Below are 18,084 nucleotides of genomic sequence, written 5' to 3'. Positions count from 1 at the left end.
GACATCCAACACGAGTTCGTCCTGTAAAGTTTATCCTTTAGAAAATTGTTACTTATACGTAGGATTCTTTATTTTCTACACTGTTATGTCGACTCTCCGGTACGGAAAAACGACGAACAAAGCATGGAATTGTATTCGCTACGAAACACTCGACTCGAGAAGATCCTCTATGAATTTCTGAGTGCATCTAGTAAGGATTACGAGATATTACGACATATTACTGATGGATGAAGATATGTGATTAATCGATTGTCAAAGCAACTATAATGGGGTACAATATTACTACTGTATTTCACGAAGCAATAAAGATAAAAGCAAATGTTCACCTTCTTCCTTCAATGAACAAATATGAGAAATAATAAATTGAACACAAATATATTAATAGAAAGCAGATACATCACTGTTGTTTCAACTTAAATAGATTTCAACGTTTATATTGTTTTAACAAAATTAAAAAATTGATTGTCACAAAATGTCACAATACAACATTTAACATTTAATGTAAAAAAGGTATATATATTTAATAGAAAAGCAGCATTCAATAAAATCTAATTTATTCTAATATAATTTTTGATTATTAGAAACATGAAATTGACGCAAAGACAGTTAATAAAAAAAAAGCAAGAAGCTTTAAAATGAAAATTCATATTTTTCGCTTATGTCGAGAGGCATTTTCTTCTAATATCGTGGATGCGAGCAAATATCGTTTTAGGTTCTTACGTTATAAGGAGGAAAGTTACCTCGCGATAGGAAGTGCACGGGTCTTTATTAATTTTCTGTCATGTCAAAAAATTATCGCCGACTCACGAGCGGGAGAGAAGACTTCGCGCAAATTTCGTTTCAAGTTGCATCGGCGGGTGTAATTTCACTCGGGTCACCGCAAAAGTAGAAAACAAAGGGAGATAGAAATCGGAAGAGACCCAAACTGGGGAAATTGATTGGATAACTTTAAGGAGCGACGGCGCGGACTACCGAGCCGGAACATTTTAATGGAAGGTCCCGTTTACCAGAACTACAGCCAGAAATGGCGTGCAGCTAACCAAATGGCGAAGCGATTATTTCGCTGGATTTTATTTTTCAGCGTTTCTAGCTCCGCTTGTACATCGCGCTTGAAATCCTAACAGACAATCCCGCCTCCATCTGTCTCTCTCGCTCTTTCCAACGATATTGTGATACGGTTTTTTAAAGAGATTTATGACTTCTCATTGGCAGTCAGCTCAATTCGTGTGGTAACTTAGATTGCAATATCTCTGTACGATAAAGTTCCGCGAGTATATCAGTGTAGAATTGCTTACGTAACTTTTAATGATGAAACTAACGAGATAGAATGTTTACCGAATCGTTTTATTTACGTACAGCGCACAACAATAATCGTAAGTAGTATATCGTAATAATATAGCGCTTGCATTAATTAGGTTTTTGCGTTTTAAAAAGCATTGTTTACTAGCGTAAATACGTGTTGAAAATTTGTAAAATCAGATTAAACTCTCTGCTAACAAAAACGGTTTACAAAGATTTTACTTTATAAACTAAACTTTGAGGTAAAAAATTTAAATAGGTAGAAAATTTAAATAATGTTTCGGATAAAATATATACACTCTTTTAATACAAAAATAATAGTGCAGAAATTATTAAGTTATTAAGTAATTAATTATTAAGTAATTATAAAGTTTTTTCATTACTTTGAGATATATTTGTATCTTTTGTTCCAAATATAATTGACAGTATACGAAAGTGTGTGCTTTGTGCCATTATTTTCAAATGAAGCCAATTGTTCGAAGTGATTATTGATTTAACGCGGCATCTGGAGCAATTAAGAGAAAGGGCATTTTCAAGAACCGCCAGAGATATATAGCAGTATCGCCAGCTTAATTGCGTTAATTCGCGAAATTGCGAGAGCTGATCGCGCCGTGCATTATATCGAGCTCATAAAAGTCATGGCGAAGTTCCGATGCGGTTCTTTGTGCAGAAAACGGTCGCACTCATTACCGCAAAACGGATAAGCGCCGGTTCGTTAAACGAAACTGCGATATCGTAACGAGGTAACGATTCTTATTTACTTTCGTCGGGCGCAGCGTTTCGACTTAATCAACGGCAGAGCAACGCGACGAGAAATTTCACTGCTGACGGCGATGAAACGTGTGTTCAACGAAATGGTGTGTCATTCGTCGATGTGCTCGCCGGCGCCTTTTTTACAAATCATCTCGGCAATTTAATCAAACATATCGAGCGAACGACCTAGTAATTCAGCGCGAAACAATGGCACTTTTGAGCTAAACAAACGCATAACAAATAATAATATCCTTTATGACATGAAATAAACACTTTATATCTAAAATCGGCAAACGCGTGAATTGTACACTTTGAAACTTATAATTTATAAATATGTTTGAATTTGAGATAATACATATATTAAATGTATTGTACAAACAAATAATAAAATTATAGAAAATTATTAACGTATTTCCGAACAATAATATCATAGTTAATTTTCAGGATGATCGAGCAAATTTAATCACAGTCATTGATCTACTTTTCCAAAGCATTTAATTAAAATTATTGGATTTATTCCTTTGATCGGAAAAGCAGCATGATTTGTTTTAGTTTAATAATTCAGTTTTGCTGCCATAAAAAATATTTTACTGTATTATTACTTTCTTATAATAAAGTTATCTAATATAAAAAATTTAAAAACTTTTCCAACAATGAAAGAAGAATCATAAAATGTCATTAATTAGATAAGAAAAACAAAAATAAAAGTTTTGTTTACAGTTATATTAAACTACATAAAAGATTGAAGTTAATAAAAATATCTTGTTCAATTTATCTTTTTCTTATTTTGCAATTTATAATCAATATATAAGCGTTTTAACATTTTATTATATTGTTTTTCTTTATTATATCAGCATTATTGAATAAGTAAAAGAAAGTCATTAGATCATTTTAAAATTGAAAAACTGTATTATTATAAAGACATTTATAACATAGCAATTTATTATATAAAATTAGAAGAGAACAATGGCGACGATCTTTCGCAAGAATCTCTGTCGTCAATTTACCGCAGCTTTCGCTGATACAGAACTTTCAAGTGTGCTCCATCTAGAAATATAAAATCGAAGTGTCAGAGTCAGTCGTTCTCCAATCTTCGCTTTTAGCACGCGCTTATGCCCCCACTGACATTTTCCTCGCTTATCTCACAGTTCTATTGCCGTATTCGTCTATTTACTTCTATAATTCTTCTAATTGGTGCGCTTATGAAGTACTTTTAATCCTTTGATATGCATACATACACATAAATAAAGTTTTTTAATCTGAAAAATAAGTCAAATTGAAAGATATTTATGTCTGTCCTTATGTCTGACTTATTGTTGCTTTTTCTACTAGTACATAAACACTATTTTTTTGTTTTATTATCTTTAAATATGATACGCTTTTCATGACAAAATTTTAGCTTTTAATCGAAACTCGAAAGATAGGTAGATATTAAAAAATAATTTTTTAATCTAAAAAGTAAAGCAAATTTATAAATATTTTGAAGTTTGACTTTTAACAGGTTTTTCTACTAGCAACAAGTTGACAATATTTTTTCTTTATTATTAAATGTAAACAGAATACGTTTTTTTATAAAAAAAAGTTTTTAATTGACGTTTAAAAAATATAAAGAATGCAGCAAAAATTATAATACAAGCGGAAACAAAAGAATTTCTTTAATGCAGAATAACGTTTTTGTACAAGTTTTTATTGAAAAAATTGTGTGTCGACTTTGAAAACCGGAAAATTAATACTTGATCTTCAATTTGTATAGTTGCACTTTTTTAACAATAAATATTAAATTTCTTGAATTGTTCAATTTTAATTGCAGCCTGCAAACAACTATCCAAGTCAGTACAAGGCATGTTCGGGCCGTCCGACCCACTTTTAGGCGCTCACATACAAAGCATATGTGAGGCATTGGACGTTCCTCATCTCGAAGCGCGGGTCGATTTCGAGCCAACTTTCAAGGAGTTCAGCATTAACCTATATCCCGCTCAAGATCATCTTAACAAAGCATTCAAGGATCTCATGTCTTTTCTAAACTGGACGAGAGTGGCCATTATCTATGAAGAGGATTACGGTGAGTGAGATAACGTATATTCGTGAAGACTCACGATAAGTTCTTTAATTCCGTACGCAAAGTATATATTCGATATACTTCTCGATATATTTCTCGATACATTTGTTTAATATATCTTTTAGCAAAAGAATATTCTAAACACTTTACATTAATACTATCATTTTTCGAAACATTCTTTGCTTTTATTCTGATGACGAATCTATACAGGTATATCGAGTTTGGATAATACGATTTCTTTGTGAAATTATTTCATTACACATCTTCCCAAGCGCACTGTAAATGGTTTCACGGAACGCGGTGCACGATAGATCGTGCGCACGAATATGCGGACAATGCCAACAATACAAACGTCCGAACTAAAAGATTTCCCGGCCACGAATTCGTTTCACCGCAACCGTCGGGCGTTGTATAACGACGACCACACGGGAATTACATAGATATTTGCGAAAGAGGCGATCTCGTTAGCATCGCGGTACCGTTGACGCTTTTTTTCTGTTTTTTCCTCGGCGTCAGTGATATGCTCCTATGCAAATAGAACGTCGGAATCAGGCGCCGGAAGTGGACGCCGCCGTCCGAAATGTCGGCCTGTCACTCGCACGCGGAAGTAACCGCGTTTATATACGACGATGTAAACTCGCGATGCGCGAGATCATTCTCTGTCGCTTCCTCCCACTTTTTACCGCTGACTTAACCCCCGTGGTCGTAGCTTCCCCGCTCGACGCCAATTTCCATTCCGCGACGGGTTGGCACCATCCGCAACGACTCATCGAAATTCCGACGCGACGTTGACGTATAATATTCACATCGTAGTCACCTGCCATTTCCATTCTCTCTCTCTCTCTCTCTCTCTCTCTCTCTCTCTCTCTCTCTCTCTCTCTCTCTCTCTCTCTCTCTCTTTCCGGGAATCGCATTAGTATAATTTTAACTATCGTCGTTCAGAGAAAATGTATATGAATTCACCGGCGCTTTTCTTTATATATCTGCAAAGTAGCATTTGCATTTATTTGCCCGTTTTAATGGAAAAAGCGAGCACTCGTCCGCCACAATAAGATAGTCAAAACATCGGTTTAATAGAATCTAGAAATTGGAAATGAAATTCTTATCAATCTACTCGGGTAAAATTATATTTATTCAACATTTATAATGCGACATTTGTTTTGCTAAAATTTTCATAAATTTTTCGCTCATATATTCCAAACAATAAATTTGAGAATATACATATTTGCGTCTCATTCTCAGTTTTCTGGCACACACATTTGCGAGACCGGTTCTTCCTCGTATTTCTCGAGAGGGAAATGTGGAAAGTCTCCGACCTTATCTTTCCCAAATTGCCGCTCTTGATTGGACGGTGTAACGTGGCGTATAACAGAAGCACGAAGTAGAGCGTTGCCGTTAGCGATAAAACGAGAGGAAACGGAAAGAGCGCGCCTTTTTTACGCAGACCATCCCCGTGTCTATAGCCCGCTATAAATCAACGATGAGGGGACGAGACAAGACGTTTCAAAATTCCTCGCCGTAAAAGCGTGCGCTTTGAAAATGCCTCGACTATAGCGCGAAGAAACACGACATCCCCGGCACCGCCTAAATATTCATCAGTCGAGTAAATCCGCCTTTCACGAGTTCGTTAAAACTTCAACGTGCAAAGATAACCGCTCACTTAAATGCCATGAAATATTAAGTCACGTCGGCATCAATCGGAAGTGACACGATTCGCAGCTCCCGACGGGCGGAATAATTTATACATTTCCGATGATAGTTGTTTAATAAATTTAATCCCGCAACTCCGAGCAATGCAGTGAGAGATTTCGAACAAATCTCTCAGGCGCTTCGCAGATTTGGGAAGCCCCCTGTCTAGTTTGTTGCCATTTAGTTATTTATACTCAGAGAAATGCCTAGTTTCGCAGTTCGTTAAAACTTTGCCGCGCGTGAAAAGTTTTGTTTTTCAGCGCCGTAAAATAATAATGAATGGTTGAAAACGACGGCGGAACGTGCGAACGTGTGTGATTTCGAGACCTAAATACGTACTCCGCATTAGCGCGATACATAAAACTGTTAAATTTCAACTCCAATTTAACTTCAACTAATTAAATTTTCAGAGGACATATTACTCAAAAATATGTTTTAATATTTTACCGCTCGAATGGACTATAACCGCAGCTGCTTATTTAAACTTGTGCTGGTTTCTAACAAAAGTTCAACGTCTGCTGAATTAAATTATTGAACTTACTATGAAATAAGAAATACTCCCTCCCCCTCCTCCGTTAGAAGTTTCTCAATAATATTCTGACAACTTTATAAAATATCAAAAACACGTAATTTTTATACCTTACAAGTTTGTAAAATAAAGTTAAATTAAGATTAATTAAAGTTTTCACTCCGCGTTGGTTTCTCCGAGCGATTTAAAATTATTTATGGATCCTCCTTTTTCAACATTAATAATGGGAGCATATGCGAGGGAACGTTATCCATAGTAAAATATATTTGCATAAACAAGCGTTCCGCGCAGAGTCTATATTTGTTTTGTATCTATAACTCTGCAATGAGGTCAAGAAATCTCGCGTATAAACGTTACCGTTTAGAATAATAGGAGGGAGACCAGCGTATATTTTTCCTGAAATTTTTCCTGCCTTATGTATTCTCTATATCGTGTGTCATAAATTCCCAGATATAACACTGTGTAGCTACCGCTATCTACAGAGTTAATTTTGTAAACCAGACTATCCTACGCTTTCCGCAATCTTTCTACTTTCTCTTTCATACATTTCGGCCGAGCGCGGCGCTCATGGTGTTTTTATGTACAAGGGTACTCTAGAACCTTCGGCCTCCATTATAACTCTTTATTATCTGAGATATTTTCGCTCCTTCATTCCAGGCTGTTTGCATTAATTTAATTTAGCAAACTGAGCCTGGAAGCAGATAAATAATAATTTTGTTACTTTGCATCTCAGCGACTTACTTTGCGGGATTTCATCTTCTCGGGTTGCCTGTAATATGCAAACTGATGTTGCGACATTGTAAGCGACACTAGTCTAGGAGAAGTCGACACCAACTTAATCAAGGAACCCGTCATTGGAATTAAGAACTCGGTTTTCCGAGGTATCTTGTGTACAAACCGAGAAAAAGTATGCAAGTGGCCGTAATTGCTCGATTTCTTGCGGAAGTAAAGTTTACCATTTTTCAATTTTACGTTTTGCACGGGGCTCTCCTTGCAGACTACGCTCGTTAACGCGCTGGGAAATTTATTTTTACTTTTCGTCGTCCTTTAGCTATTTATCGATCTCCTTCTTGCCGCCGCTCTCTATTCGTCACGATCGTTACGGGGGAGTAATTAGCGAACTCAAAGTTGGCGGGCACCTATCTAGGTGTCCGCAAAGTCCCTTTCAGGAATACGGAAAAGTGAGATTACGCTGAGAATCTCTTGCAACTTTCTCAGATTTGTATCCCTGAGTGAAGTCAGGAAGAGACTCGCTGCTTGAAAATTGACGGTATTTAATCTTTCGAATGCATTTAATCGACGATAACATTTCTTATTTCCTCTTTCTCTCTTTTATTTTCTCGTTTTGTGTCACTTCAATTCCAATATAAAACTTTAAATTGTTAAAATCAATTAAAGTGTTTTATTTTAATTAAATATATATATAGCGTTATAAGCGTTAAATTATTTAATCGTTATATCAATTAATTCGGCGTCACTTTCCAGAGGAATTAGAAGTAAAAGGAAGAGGCAAAAATCAGGTAAACTCGATTAAAGTTTAGTGACGAATTGGTGAATTCAAGGAAACGAGCACTGCACACGTAACCGCATGTAACGAATTCCGTGCACGCGGTGGAAATCTCGAGTGCGACTTAAGAAGTACTCGAAGAACAATCGAACGGAAAGTGAATTATGAAAATCGCTTTTTGCGACATCTTCACGAACCCCATTAACGTTGTAAAAGCAGTTTTAAAAAGTCTCTGGTCTTGATGTCTTAATCGTTCCTCATATTGAATTCTCAGCGAATAAAATTAACCTTTTCTTCTCACACCATTCTTCCATCACAGATAACAAACAACGAGTCCGCTTTATTTATAATCCATTTAACGTCGACTTATATAGAAATAATCCGTGATACTTCTTTCCACGAGAATCTGATAAATATTGATGAAATTGCGATGAAATTTATATGATTATACGGAGATTTTTCCTTCGAGAAATCGATTATTTTATTTATTGCATCTCCGCGAAGCAAAGCACTCGATCGAACATTTATATCATTTTTCTGTATTGCTCCATTTATTCCTCTCTGCACACATACCTGTTTAATATGTTTGCAAATAATAACCTATTATTTTTATTGTTGTTACAACAAGCGAATCAACTAAAAAAGCAATAAAATCGATTATAGACACAATAAAAATATTTTATTAAACTAAAAAATTTTTACGATGTTTAAAAAGTAATATAAAAATAACATGGGGGAATTTATAGTTTATATAAATATTTGGATCAACATGCCACAACTAAAAATACCCGTGACATAACATAACCTTGACTACTTTGCAGGGAAAAAGATTAAAGAATAACACGCACGAAGGGACGGGATGATGAAGTCCGGCGACACACAGAGGGCCAATTTGCCGCGAAAAATATCTCTCTTCTGTGTTTTGCAGGGCTGTTCAAACTACAGGATCTCGTGAAATCCCCGCCATCCGTGAGAACTGAAATGTACATTCGTCAGGCGGGTCCCAGATCTTACAGGCAGGTCCTGCGGGAGGTCAGACACAAAGAAATCTTCAAGCTGATCGTCGACACGGATCCGGCGCACATGCAGCAATTCTTTCGAGCGGTGAGTCTTAAGCGACTCGATACTTCACATCGTCTTGCAACCGTCCGCGAAAATACCTTATCTCGGCATACCGTTCTTCACATGTAAAAAATTTCCATGATTTTCATATTCTTTTTTTTTTTTTTTATTTGACTACACATCGATCACATTTCTCTTCCATCATATAAAAAATAACATACACTTCGAAAAATCGGACACGAACACAATACAAATATTTCGTTTTTTTTTTCCACATCAGTTAATCTTTCGCATGATAAACTTGACAAGTTGTTCCATCTAGATAGATGTCACATTTTTTCAATAAAATACGAAGCACTGTAAAAGAGCAACAGACCGTGTGAACGTGGGTCATTGAAATTTACTGGCCGCGTTACTCGAGCGTTTGATCATTTCTCATTCAAAGAGCACTAGCTAGCAAATATCAAGTGCCTGCTGTTAATAGATTCCGCCGCACAATGCTGATCTTATAAGTCTATTTGCATTTTCCACGTTTTATTTATTTTTACTTCTCTTTCGAAAAACGTCGACATACATACATTTTCTTTTAAATATGAAAAGTGCGGAAAATGTGGGTAAAGCGAACAGATTTAATGTATGCCGGAGGAATGTTATTTCAAGCTTGCATTGAAAAGAGAAAATATTAGAACTTCAACGAGGAATCCTTTCGTGCTCTTTCACGAAAAGCTGGCGCTTATTCAGAGAATCAGAGAAGTGCGCGCGGGAAACTGCCGGTCGATGCTGCGGACACGAGCGATACGATGCAGTTTGCGATACGATGCACTCGTGGATCGTAAATGGTCGTCCTCTGTCTCGCGGGACACTTAATCTTAATACCCATCCAAAGTATCTGTTAGATCGCATCGAAAACGATGCGCGTAGGGAAAGCAACTTCCTGCAAAAGCACACGCGAAATAATGAAAACAACAAGTTGTTTACCGAATTAAAATAAGAAGAAAAGGAAAGGAAAATCTGCACAAAGCTCGTAAATAACTTTTCAGAATCATGCGCGGGACTCGGCGCGCGGAGATTAAAAGGACTCTCTTACAATTAGGATTAATGGCGACTGCGCTGCTGTTTTTCCTTCCAACGCTTGTTTTGCCTTCTAGTGTGCAACTAACTCTCGGTTTGAAAAGAGAATAACGAAAGCAAGGCCCGAATGTAGCCCGAAAAAATTGTGTACCGGATTGGAAAGCTCTTTACAGTGCGCGCAGTTTGCGAAGCAAGGTAGATTTAAATTTTGCGGATTCTTTGTAATTAAATTACTCGCCAAGTTTTCAAGTAATGAACAGAAAGACTTTGAAGATCCTTTGAGCAGCGTTTGAAATAGAGAATGCAATCACGACTGCGACTTAATTAATAATGCCATAAAGAAATTTACTTGACTACTGAGATGAATGATAAGTTGCCAAGAAATAATTTTGTTCGTAAATACAGTGTTTTGAAATATAAACATATAATGTATAAAATCGTGTGTGTTGAGGCGGAAACTCAATTGCACTTTATAGGAATTTGATAACGACGCGCAATGATTTTAATTTCCGCAGTCTTTGTTCACTTCAATATTTTATATTGCATTCGTTTATGCATATTATATCCGGCGCTATAACAATTTAAATTATAGGCTGCTACACTCGAGATGACAGCGCTACACAGCGGCTTCGGAATATTTAACCATCCATTTGCGGAAAGTGGACACAAATCAGCAGATCGTGAAATTAAATCGCGCGAATTGTCAGCGATAACGAAACAAATGTTGAAAATAGCTCATGCAAATCGCGGGCTCTTTTCGCATTCACTCAATATGATGAACGCATTCGATGTTTTTCACAATTCCCGACACTTTTGTGAACGTCTGCGTGCGCGGCCGACGAATAGAAAAATTTACATAATCGGGCGGGTGATCAACGTGCCGGAAATGCACATCTCGATTATTCACCATTGAAACACACGTTATCGATGTATTTTTCAGTTCTGCCGATAAAAACGGTAAAATTCGGTTATCGGTTAATGCACACGATATCGTGAGAAACAGTGGCATGCCATAATTTATGTAACGAGCATGAAATGGTTGTACATAAATAATTTATCGTCGATGAACTATACGACATAAATGCGAAGTAAAACTATGTTAGTCGGTATAATTTATGTAATTTAATTACATGCGATTTTGTGTAAACACCGTGAACATGTAAATACATAATGTTAGGAATAATTAAATACAGGGTGACCTTTATACAGGGTGACCATTGGAAAGTCTAAAATTAACGGTTTTTACTTTGCAACGAAATGTATTCAACGTTATTTTGTAGGGAAAACTCGTCAATTTTATTTCACATAATATGAAAGCTGTATACAATAATTAAAATAAACAAAATAAAAAATTCTACAAATTTGTTTGGGCGCTTAGTAATAAGTATTTTCAAAATATTGTCCATTGAAAAACAATGATAAGCTGAAAGAGTATTCGAAAATCCAGGGTATTTTCCCAGTTATGTTCAAAAAATATATTTAAAAAAATATATATTTAATAATTTTCAAAAACTTTTGAGTTTCTGTGCCAATTTCAATAGACAACACTTTGAAAATATTTATCACTGAACGCCCAGATAGCATTTTTTCTAATATTTATTTTAATTACTTAATTATTGTATACTTTTTTGTATACTATATGTAATAAAATTGACAAATTTCCTTTACAAAATGCCATTTAGTTCATATTATTCTGTCTATTTGTTGCAAAGTTACTTTAGACACCTTTCCAACTGGTCACCTTGTATATCGTCCACGCAATTCACAAAATGCGCAGAATGGACGAGAAAAGTTTATTTCGTGTAAAATTACAATACTAGGCAAAGAAGAGTGGAACAATTGCACGTTATAGAGAAGCGACCGGATCCGGGAAGTACGGAAAACTTCGATGTAAGGATTAAGATCGTAAATACATCGGAAGCAAAAGGGATTAGATTTCGTCCGTTTCCCGCCTTGTTGGCGGCACTCCGGCAAGCAATCTTGCTTCAGACGCGGTCGAAGCAAGCTCGCTATTTGCATGTTGCACCCCTTGAGGATTTCTAAGGATAACCCTCGACCGGTCGGGTAATCAAAAAACGTCTATGCTTTTATGCAACGCTTCTCCTATATCCTTTTAACGTCGCACGCCCGTCCCGTCCATTTCGCCTTTCCGGCGGAGATTCTTCCACGAGGGAAGATCCACGCGAGACGCCTTTTATCTGACTTTCTTCCATCTCGAGGTTGCAGCTCGATCGATCTGCGCGTATAGCCGTGGCTTACCACGGGAAATGAAAAGCGACGAATTATATCGGACCACAAAGGATGCAATATCGATATCCTTGACAGCGGAATAGCGATGCACGATGTTATATTTGTCTTGTAAATGACCATGCAGCAAGATATACGAAATTCGCACAAAGCGCGGTATACGCGTCTATGTATCAAACAAATATTATCAATCGTAAAACCGTATTGTTTACATATTGGCATATCCAGTAACGAATCGCGCGACTTGCCATAATATCGATGGAACAAAATTGTAAAAGTGAATAATTTTAATAATTAATTGTCGGTTAAATCTTTTTGTCAAACATCAATATTTTTAATATTCTCTTTCGATTTATGTTACAGATATTACAGCTGCAAATGAACGACTACAGATACCACTACATGTTTACAACTTTCGTAAGTATCTTCGTTACATCTAGCCGTGATAAAAAACGGAAAAATACGTTTACGCTATTGAGTTTAAATTTGCGCAATACCTTTATTAATTTTAATTTTGCTTCACTAATTTAACCTGAATAATTGCGCTTTGACTTATAATATTAATAGTATAATGCCAAAATAAATGGAGCTATCAATAATTGCCTTGACTCAAAGTTCAATTTAGTTAGCATTTATAGATTAAATTAATACGCTTAACATAGCATTAATAAGTTTGGAACATTATCGGATATAATGAAGGATTTATCTAATTACGCGTATTATTTGCTGCAAACTAATATTCCATTTATCATGAAGGAATCACACTGATAAATGTGAGCGAACATTTTATTCCAACATTCACCGAGCGTGTAGTACCGCGTAATAACATTTAAGAAGTAAGAGAGAGCGCCTCTTTCAGACGGAGGGTCCTTACAGGCAGGACTTCCCTATGCAGTATACCATTCATCATCTTCATAACTGGCATACCTCGCGCTTCTGTCGGTCGTTCTCTTTGTGCTCTACGTGCAGCTTGTTATATGTATTACGCCACATTGGTCCTAGAACGAACGGTAGAAATTACACATCCTTAATGTAGAATATTTCGCTAATACAGTCCGCTGAAAGTTCGCTCGCATCGCCACGTGTTCTCTCTTCTCTCCTTTGACGCATCATCATCTCCCCCGCCGTCGTCGCCTTTTCAGTCGCGTACCAGCTTGAAATTCCAATCTGCCATCCCATTCCAAAATTTCTATCTTAAACGAGGCTAACGACGTGTACAAACCCTGCGGCTAGCGTAGCCGAAGTTACAACGCGCAAACGCGAGCTGTAAATCGCGCCAAGAGATAGAGACACGTACCATTCAACTGTACGTTCTTGCCGGGCGCACAGGCATACGTACCGTGCATGCGTGAGCGTGCATAACGCGCGCAACATGCTACATATGTTTCCCTTGAATTTTGCGAAGTAACGATAGACCTGATAAATGCTGCACGCTCGGCAATGCCGCGCTCGTTCTTGCAAATGTATTCCGATTAATCCGTGATAGATATTAGTTCCTCGAGTCGCGGTGGTTGCGCATCTTGGAACGATGCACAATGGATTTGACGGAATTACCGTTGCTTAATCGGCAAATGTCAGAAAACAAAGGAAATTAGCGGCATTCGCTCGGATGCACGATAACATATCTGTCAGATTGATACCATTGTTACATTTCTCAACGTTTAGGTGATCTGTTAGTCAAGATACATATCAGAAACGAGCTAATTATAATACGTAAGCCAATATTGCATATATGCTTATAGTGCATCACGTATTTGATTGTATTCTATTAATTACACAATAGCGCGGAAGATATGCAGACATGTGTAAATGAATCTGTGAAGCCAAACAGTTTAGAAGAGAGATTGCAGAGTTCTACTATCAGTTATCGGTATTCCTTGATATTGTCGTAAACTTAATCAGCCGTATATAACGGTAATATATTTTGTTAATTAATTTTGAATATCATAGAGTTAATTAGCCTCCGTTATATCAAGTTACTAATTAAAATTTATTATAATTGTGATTAGCGAATAATGCCACAAAGATACGATAATAGTTTATGAACGAGTTAGTCGTACACATTCTAGCCGTGGAAAGTTTTGAATAATGTTTCACGGAAATGCGACGATTATTCGTAACACAAAATGGCACTAATAATGATAGAGGGTCAGAGTTATAATAATTATTAATGCCATCACTTACTTAATTGATTCAAAATTTTTGCTTCGAATTCAGATTTGAATTTATTAATTAGCGTTAACGAGCTCTTTAAATAACTCTAGCTGAAAATGATTTTTTAAACAATAGTCATTGTGCACGCGAATATCCGAACACAATGCATTTGATCTGAAAATGTTTAACCAAAAGTAAGGCACTAATGATGCCGTGTGTAAAAATATAATAGCGCAACATTTTACACGTTTATAAAATCAAAATCTGCATTCAGCGAAATTATATTCCCCTTTCAAGCATTCATATATCGTGCTTTATATTTACATATTTTCATTAATAAACTGCAACGGATTTAACGAAGTAACGAGCTGTGTTCTTTGTTTTTTTTAACGCTGATGCGGAGAAAAATCTCGCCAGCCACGTACGATCTCATAAAAAAGTTTAATGCACTCCCGCGACGCGAATCTCCATTAGGCACTCTCGCCGCTCCGTCTAGAGGAATACGTCCGCGCGTTTCTGAATAAATCATTTTCACAGAGGACGTTACGCAACTTTCTCTCAGCGGTAACGGTAATGTCGCGATTCGAGAGGGGAGGAATCGAGTAGGCAGTGGTTCGACGGAGCTGTGGGGATAGAAGCCGCTGAGTAATACCGAAAGAGAGACGAAGGAAGAAATCGCTCAGTAGCGGAAACGTAGCTTTATCTACCGCTACGGCCGACTTCGCTATGCCGCTCTGCGCAGTTGTCGGTGAACGACCTCGTGGAAAAGCCGCGCTATTTACCTTAACGATTTGCGTCGCGAACGATGCATCACTGTATAATTATAAATCATATTCCCTTCGGGCTTTCCGGACGACGATCGAAGAAGGCAGCGCCTGGCTAAGATTGGTTACGCTATAATGATCACAATTATGAGGAAATCGCTGGGATCCGCCTCATCTACTTTTAATTTAGTCGCTTTATCGCAAACACAACGTGAGCGGAAAAAATTTACCGCGCTTATATTTTCTTAAATATCGCTGCGGCCCGGAGGCGGTCGGGCTCCTTATCATTTCAGGAAGTTAAATAAGTCGATAGCTCCATTTGTTTACCGAAAGACTTGGACGAAAATGGAAGGAAGATTTTTTTTCCATAATTTCTGCAGGAACTTATGAATGACTAACACTATTTCTGTTATTTATGAGATTTTCACAGTATATTTTTACCATGAAATATTACATGTTTAAGCTAATTAAAGTAAATTTTTAATGTATGAACTAAATATATTAACAGTTTTAATGTTTTGCATAATTTACGTGGCTTTTAAATTGTATTACATATAAATGGTTTATTTAAAAAATATAATAATTTGAGACTTTAAATATTATGAATTTCTGCGCACAAATTTAACTCAAACAAACAAATCTTTATGTTTTCAGGATATAGAAACATTTGATTTAGAAGATTTCAAATATAACAGCGTGAATATGACGGCCTTTCGCTTGGTGGATCTCGACGAGCCCAAGGTTGTCAAAGTACTCAAGCAGATAGAACATTTTCAGTCAACGATTGGACATGCCATTCTGAACAAAACAGGAATCATTCAGGTTAGTGGAAATTTCAAATTATGCTTGGTGTAATAAAAAAATTAAATGGTTTTTTATTATTCAATGCAGAAATTCTTACTAAAACTATCTTGGGAAAACTCATTTTACGACCTTAGTGGAATATATTGAATATAAAACGACGTCTTCTAAATCTAATTATAAAATTTTACGATTACACTTATCAAGCATAATACAGCAATTCGTATGAAAAGACCATAAGTTCGCGACGTTCGCGTAAACTTTATGCAGAATATTTCAGAAAGTTTGCAATAAACTTTTTTAACGATTTTTAAAATAACTCGTCTGCTTGTCGAAACTTTTGTTGTGCGATATAAAATACTTTATTGCAATATTTTGATTGATATTTTGGAAAGGCAAGAATTAAATAAATTAGTCGGAAAATTTTAAAATGTGTGATGCAAGCAATATGATAAAAAAATCATATAATATAAAGAATTATATAGCATAAGAAATTTATTATTTGTTAGAATATATACATTCGTTGCAATGTCTCTTCGTAATAATTGCCACGTGTAATTATTAACCCTTTTTTAATTGCCTAAAATTTACCTACATAAATCTAAAATCAATTTTTAATACAAGATTTTTTTATTCTACTTTTTTTATAAAATATTACATAATATATCCGACAAGTCAGACGTATTTTATTAATATACCAATTAATTGGATTTGATTAGAAAATAGTATTGTCATGAATCTAAATCACAGTAAAAGCTAGCTACGAGCAAATATAGTGGAGACACTAAAAGCAAAGGGGACTGAAAAGTCGGATGGACCGAACCGGTCAGCAGAGTCTGTGTCTAGTTCGAGCTTTGTCAGCCCTTCAGTAATTAAGTGAGTTTCGCCCGCGGCTAGCGCCGCAATGTCATTAACTCGGATCAATTGAGCGCACCAAGCACGGCTTTCTCTCAAGGACTTCGAAGATGGTCGTCGTCTGCTAAAATCGTTAAATGAGCTTTCTTAATTCATCAAAATTTTCTGAAATATTAATATGAAAAAATCAATATATGTTTAGGCTTATACGTTTTTTCGTTGATTGTCTCATTAAAATTATATTAAAAATTTTTTATCCAATTTTCAAAATTTTTTATCCAATTTTAAATTGAAAAGAATCTTTACGAATATAACGAAAATAATTATAATTTTAATAATTATTAGTTGCAGACATATCGATTTATAGTTTCAAATTTCGTACTGTTTAATTAATTAATTAATTTTAAATAAGATCAAAATTTAACACGATAAACAAGTTTAATATTCTTTTCCAAAGAATAAACTGTCATTGTAAAATAGGACAAGAAACTTTCGCCGATAACAAGTATGAATAATAATCATCCGGTCGAGCGTTAAGCCACGAACAGAGTTGAAAATGAGTCTCGTTAAAATTTAATCGTAACTCGAGCCACGTTTACATCGGCAGTAGTAAAAACTTTGTCAATATACTGGTTCTTCTAAAGCTGAAGTTAAAGCTTTCCACGTGGCTACGCAAAGCACAACTTTCGTCAAAAGAAAACGTATGTTTCAGGCAGAAACAGCTTTGATGTACGATAGCGTGCAGGTTTTCGTGCACGGTTTGGCAGCTCTGGACCGTAGTCACGATTTAAGGCTAGTAAATCTGTCCTGCGAGAAAGAGGAACCGTGGGACGACGGTTTATCACTCTACAACTATATTAATGCCGTACGTACGTTCTGTGAATCTTTAAGCCGTTGAGTGGAATAGCGATACGAATCAAAGTAAATAGTACAAGTTTTACGCTCCGCTTTCGAAATATTTTAGCTTTTATTTTTCAAATTTATAAAAAGTTGTTTTAAACAATTTTTAAGATAACTAAATTTTTGATAAATTCATAAAATTTTATTATGCCTCTCGAAAAAGTGAAAAAAATATCTTTATATTCTGCTCAACGACTAAAATATCAACAAAAAAAATATTTGCTTTCTATCGAGCTGACTATAGTTAGTATTCGCGTTCTGTGATAAAATCGTGAAAGAAGAAAATATTCTGCAAAAAAAGATTTTATTTAATTTTAACGCCATCCTGAAACGTGTCGCTGCGGCGTAGTATAAATTTTATAACATTACAACATTCACGGTGCTATATTTCCAA

At 35.9% G+C, this 18,084-nt stretch overlaps 1 protein-coding gene across 4 annotated transcripts in view; it reads left to right on the top strand.

Annotated features, from left to right (window-relative positions):
* Positions 1–18,084, top strand: part of LOC105670103 (glutamate receptor ionotropic, kainate 2) — a 137,707-nt gene that overhangs the window by 88,277 nt on the left and 31,346 nt on the right. For all 4 annotated transcript variants that reach the window (XM_067353981.1, XM_067353980.1, XM_067353982.1 and 1 more), the window contains 5 exons: positions 3,863–4,114; positions 8,765–8,940; positions 12,580–12,633; positions 15,789–15,956; positions 17,503–17,655. In XM_067353981.1, the coding sequence (XP_067210082.1) occupies positions 3,863–4,114; positions 8,765–8,940; positions 12,580–12,633; positions 15,789–15,956; positions 17,503–17,655 (803 nt within the window). The remainder of the gene's footprint in view (positions 1–3,862; positions 4,115–8,764; positions 8,941–12,579; positions 12,634–15,788; positions 15,957–17,502; positions 17,656–18,084) is intronic.

Source organism: Linepithema humile, chromosome 4 (genome assembly GCF_040581485.1).
Source record: "Linepithema humile isolate Giens D197 chromosome 4, Lhum_UNIL_v1.0, whole genome shotgun sequence".
Lineage (NCBI taxonomy): Eukaryota > Metazoa > Arthropoda > Insecta > Hymenoptera > Formicidae > Linepithema > Linepithema humile.
This window is presented reverse-complemented; position numbering and strand designations above follow the sequence as displayed.